This window comes from Megalops cyprinoides, chromosome 13, assembly GCF_013368585.1.
Source record: "Megalops cyprinoides isolate fMegCyp1 chromosome 13, fMegCyp1.pri, whole genome shotgun sequence".
Taxonomy (NCBI): domain Eukaryota; kingdom Metazoa; phylum Chordata; class Actinopteri; order Elopiformes; family Megalopidae; genus Megalops; species Megalops cyprinoides.
This window is the reverse complement of record NC_050595.1, coordinates 24,281,436-24,287,435: the sequence shown is the minus strand read 5'-3', so window position 1 is coordinate 24,287,435 and position 6,000 is coordinate 24,281,436. Positions and strand designations below refer to the sequence as shown.

The window sequence follows — 6,000 nt, the reverse complement described above, 5'->3', positions numbered from 1 at the left end:
ACACACAAATATGAAAACCAACAAAAACAGCAACATAATGTTAGATGTTTTGAATGAATAAATAAAAATAAACCAATTTGATCCCACAATTTCCCATCATTTTGTTTTGTTAAATGGATGGACTGGTCAGTCTGCTTAGGTTTGGTGCTGGGTATACTACAATATATAGACTTAGGAGATTAAACTAGGGTCAGAGGGAAGGCTCTGGGGAAATGTAATGATTTAACATTTACTGGATGAATAAAAAGATTTTCATTTGTATATCACCTAATTATAATACATAATTATACAAATATAATATAATCATAACTAAGACAGATGTGGAAATTAAATAAAGGAAATGTATGTACCCAAGCCAGGAAGTAATCTAGGATAAAGGTAACTATCAACCAAAGTAAATTTTTTGTTAGTTTTTGTCGCCATCTGTTGGCTCAAATCAGTTTCAATTGTGCATATAAAACACCCACACACACACCAGAAGCAGTAGCAATAGTAGCTGCTCTATTTATTACAAGAGCATAGTATTCATCAATAGCCCATAAAAAAAACTTCACTTCAATCTGACTTTTTCCCCAGTATTGCACTTGGGATTTGAACACTTTATCACCTCTTACATATCCCAGAAAATCTTCAAATCTTTGAATTATTTATTATGTGAGCATATATGTGGTTGTAATCTGCCTCTAGGTTTTCTCTTTGTGAAAAAAAAAACAAAACCAAACAAAGAAAAAAAAGAGAAATGTATGAAGAAAAGCAACTCAGCAGGAGGCTGGCTCTTTATTTTCTGGTCTTGCTGGCTGTCTCCTGGTGGCCATGTTGCGAAAAGGACGGCAAGTGGCTTCTTTTGCATCAGCACTGCACTCATCAGCACAGCCACTGGGGACATGAGACATGATTTGAGGACAGACGACATCACAGGAGGTGAAACTTGTGTGAGTCTCAGAGAAAACACTTTAAAATTCCTTCTGTGTCACTAGTCCTGGAAAAAAATGGCTTTTATACAGCGTGGCTTCTGCAGCATGGATACTTGTGTGCTTCTGAATCTTTCATGAGTGTAAATTATGTGTATTGCCACACTGCACAGAGCGCTTGCATTTATTTCAGTCTAATTACCTGTCTGTATACACTGCAGGGCAAAAATGTTTTTAATCAACTCCAAACTGCTGTGAAGTTCCTAGGCTTCACTACCCATCATCCAATCAGCATATAAAAATGAAGAAGGCTTGGTGGGTTAATTAATTCAGACTCTAAGGATTTCGATTCACACTGCCCTTGAACACTAATTTAACAAGATTCTTTCTACACTCTCAAATTCTTTCTACACAAAAAAAGGTCTACTGCCTGTACACTAGAGGAAATGCTTTAGCACAATACCCGTCTGTTTTTATAAACACTAGGGGGCAGCAACAGCTTTCAGAACGCACACTGCGAAACTTGAACAGATGTTAGAGCATCATTATTGCTCCACAATACCTGTCAGATATCTTGAACTCCACACCTGAGACCCCCTGAGTCATCTGAGGTAAACACACTTGACATCATATTTGAATGGCCTGATTATAGATACGCAGCAAAGCACAGCTTGAAACCAAAAACAAAAAATATCAACATGGCAACCCTCATTTTCTATTACAGTAGAGGCACATCAGCAGCACAAAGGATCAACCACAGATGGACTCGGGTTGCACAACTATGTGGCTGCTTGGTCTCGGTGTTTGTTCTGACCCACGGAAAAAGCCATGCTTATGACATCTTACAGGCTTCATTAAACTAATCACCACAAAATACAATATGCAGCACCACTCACAAGGAGGTGCATTCATAATGCAAACCATTTGACGGGCAGAAAGCTAAGACCTTCTTTTTGCTAGTGCAACATTGTAAGGTGAGAAAAGGTAAGTCACAAAAGTTTATAATTTGCATGTGGCATTAGCTTATGGACAGTGGGTTACAAAATTTAAATCTCCATATAATTATCTTTCTTCTGGCTGGCATCCATCTTTGATCAGACAACCTTTGATCAGATTTTGGATCAGTGTCACAGAACATATCACACTGAAAGGTGAATAACAGAGGTGACACATTAGGAGGCTTGTTAGGACAATAGAATATGAAGTAATCTTGAAGTAAGGATATGACAGCATATGTCATCACAGATCTATTGAGCAAAATAATAAGCAAATATCTGTCTGGTGCAGTAGTTTCCTGTGACAGAAACCTGGCACAGAAATAAAACAGTCCAGTAATAGAAATAGTTTGTTCACTAAAATTAATTTTGCCTCTCACTGCTATTGAATGAATCATCTCTGCTATGCAAGTAAAAGAAATCTCAGCAAACTATGCAGATACAAGATGATAAAAAAGACCCGAAAATGAGAGGCGGTTGAAAATATACTGCAAAATGTGTGCAGCTGTTGCATATTTCTTTTTCAATACAATTTGTCAATAAATTTTACTGTTCAATAATCAATTACAAGCATTCTATCATCACCAAGACGTTTCGCTGAAAATCCTGAAAACTAAACTAAGGTAAACAGGTAGGCAGAGTCACTCAATACAAGTTGCAAACCCATCTCACAGTATACTATGTGACATTCCACGTCTCACGGTGGACAAATATTAGTTTATATCGACCGGTAATGGTTATATATTATGCCATTTCTCGTCGTTTCTCTGTGCGTGTGTCTTCCACTTTCGTGGACTTGCGTGGGCTTCCTCTGCTGGCCATAATTTCCATAAACACGATGCGTCCGCCAATCGCGTTTGAGAGCTGGGAGACGTCACGCCGCGGTCAGGAATTCACCCTTTCACTAACTGCAGCAGCAAAGCATTTCGTTCATCGCGGATTGACAGCTCGGGGGCCCTCCAAGAAAGCACCGAGTCGGCTGCCCTTATTCAACAGTTTCCCCCCCGCACTCCCCATTGTTTTCAGTTTCGCTGGTTCTTTTGTCTCCTCTTCTCCCAAGTACACTCTTACATCGGCTTGGTAATATTTATTTTTGAGGATGTCGGTGGCCGGGTTGAAGAAGCAATTTCACAAAGCGAGTCAGGTAAGGAGACGCCCCATCATCACTTGTTAGATTTTTCTTCCGATTGCATAGTTTTCCTGATTTTGTTAGCTTAATGGTGCCTATAATGCTAGCTAGCTAGCTGTGAACGGTACGGGTAGGCTTCTTGGCTGCATCAGCTGTAGCGTTAGCTTTCTTTCTACTAGCTAGCTAGCCAGCTGCAGTGCCCTGTTTGCCATGACAGCGGTTGCTTGAGGAATGCAGCGTGTGTAGCCAGCCTAGTACCCCAACAATCAAGAGCCAAAACAGTCCGCTGGCTGTATGGGTTACTATATTGCCTGAGCGGCTAGATCAGCTATTCAGCTTTTATTATAAGTAGCTAGCTAGAATAACTACCAGCTACATACAGTTTTCTTGTCAGACCTCTAAACCTGGTTACAGCAAAGGCGAGATGGCTAGCCGACAAGAAAACAAATAACGGTAACATCAGCTAACGGTAACGATTTAAAGAGCTAGCTAACGTTATGTAGCTAGGTAACTTTGGGTTAGATTAATAGCTGTATTGTTAACCGACTAGCGGTACATAAGAAATAACGTTTCTTCGTTCAAAATGATGTAGCTAACGTGAACTGGCTATATAACAATATGTCAAGCTAAGAAGAAACAGGGAAAGTTCATTTTTATCCATTGCAGACTAGCGATTGCTAGCAAAGTTAGATGCAAGTATTAGCTAACATATCAAATACACTATGAAATTAGCTAGCTACCTCGTTAACTAAATAGAAAAAATGTAGCTGTATTGGCAAGCAATATAAATGATGCAGGTTGCTTGATATATGCTAGAGGGATTATTATACAGTCATGCACCTCTCTGTTATTGTGCAACACAAGTAACTAAAACGTTAGTCTAATAGTTGGCCAGCTGTTCAAACGTGAAGCGATCACGTGGAATACGTTTCACAAATAAAATAGCTAACTACTAATTGCATGTAAGAACGCATCAATGGTAATCATGTACATTGTAATGCAGCTAACAAAGTAACGAGCTGATTGTATGTCCCTCCTTAGGTAGTTGGATTCCAGTTAATAGTAGCATTGTTGTTGCGTCGTTACTTACGGTAAAAAGACGGATTATATATGCAACCTGTTGTTCTGTGGGTAACGTTAATTTCCATGCGTCCCCTAAAGGCAACTCTGAGATTTAGAGCCAGTTTGTGTCACCGCGAACATTTGGCGCAGTGCCACTTGACTGTCACTGTCGTCATGGCCTTGGCTAAACAAAACTGTGAGGTTGGTCTGTGTTAAACTGCTGGCCACAGAATAATACGATGTTCAAATGTTACAACACAACGGCTGTGTTTCCCTCCTCCTTGCCCTGTTACATTGATTCGAACCAGTTTTATTCTTAGCATTTCCTTCTCATCCAAAAACACTACACGCGGCAGACATGTTTTGAAAGTTTTCAAGAAGGATACAATAACAACTGCACAAAGAAAGGACAAAAATGCGAACTACAAAAAAAGAAAACTGAAAACCTTTTGGAACACTTGTGCTGTTAATTGTGTTTTTCCCCAAATCAGTTGTACCAGAGCTCCTAGGAATCCACAGTGGTCAACATGACCCACCCTCAACGCTTCACAGCCAAATATATTTTTAAATCAATATTGGGAGAGACAGCCAAAGAGCCATTGTGCGAAAATAGTTCTGCAACTGTATAAGTTAGCACCCCGTTGTAAAGGCCCTGGCTGACATATGGACAGCACTCTTTGTTTTTGTGGGCTTTGAACGCTTGAATAAATTAACACTGTTGCCTTTTATAGGTGTAACATTTCATTGCCTTCAGCCAGTTCAGTGACCAAAATAACCATTCTTCAGGAGCTTAATTGCACAGTGTGTGAAATCCTGAGAGAAACCTGAGGCTTTTTTAATGACTCTGATCAGGGTCTTTGGCACATCACTGCTTTTGTTTGCCTTGTTAATATTTGAAGAGGAGATCAGATGACTGATGTTTCTTTGTTAGGAAGAAAGGTGCTGACATTTTTAGGTCTGCAGTCAACTTCCACGACGGGCCATTGTTTCCCCTCAGGCATAATGGGTAGCTTTCGTTATGGGTCTATGGACTTGCAGGCCCTTGCAGTGTCGTTCAGCATGTCTCAGCCACAGAATGCAACTCCTCAGACATGTATTAAATTCTCACTTATTAAATGTTACTGTCCATATAAATACAGATTAAAGCAGTGATACAGTAGGCTTGTGGGTATGTTTAATATGCTCTTATTTTTACATTGTTAGAAAACTGAACATTTTCATCTTCTATTTTGAACCAAATCTGTGCAGGTCCAAACAAGTTAGTTGCATAATTTGCCTGTAGCAGTTCTTATTTAAACCTGTAGCAATGTCATGTTTTCGTGACTCATTCAAGAAAAGGCGCTGTGAATAAACTGTTTTTTTATGAACACTTAAATCCACTGGATTTTCCCTTGTAGTGTGACTAATCACTTTGGTTAAGTCAAGTAACTGAATTCAATTAAAACCTTCAGTTTGAAGGACATAGCCTATTTCAAAAGTTTGAATACAATTCAGCTCAAAGTAAAAGACTTTGTTAGCTGTTTGTCACTCAACAGAATGGCATGTTATTTTGCTGTCTGATGTTGATTGGCATTTTCCATATGTTACAGATCAGTATAGCAAAGAGAAATGATTTGTGGTTTTCTGACAGTTTTTTTTTGGGTCCTATTCCCATCAGCACCACAATGCAAATAACTGCTATGAACAGATGGTTCATTTTGTCTTATACACTCATTCATTAAAAACTATTCTAATAATCTGAAACATAAGAGCCTAAAAACCAGTTGAAACTCTGCAAAGTGTTGTGCTTTGAACCCAAATACTACGTCTCATGCTTAGCACAGCTCATTCCTTAAAATAAAACTCACGTCAAGTCAATAGACACCTAGCACATCCTGTTCCTCACAGGAGCATAACAAGGACT

At 39.2% G+C, this 6,000-nt stretch overlaps 1 protein-coding gene across 3 annotated transcripts in view; it reads left to right on the top strand.

Annotated features, from left to right (window-relative positions):
* The first annotated feature begins 2,836 nt into the window (after positions 1-2,836).
* sh3gl3a (SH3-domain GRB2-like 3a) overlaps positions 2,837-6,000 on the top strand; it is a 30,810-nt gene continuing 27,646 nt past the window's right edge. For all 3 annotated transcript variants that reach the window (XM_036543592.1, XM_036543591.1, XM_036543590.1), the window contains exon 1: positions 2,837-3,050. In XM_036543592.1, the coding sequence (XP_036399485.1) occupies positions 3,006-3,050 (45 nt within the window). In that variant the 5' untranslated portion in view covers positions 2,837-3,005. The remainder of the gene's footprint in view (positions 3,051-6,000) is intronic.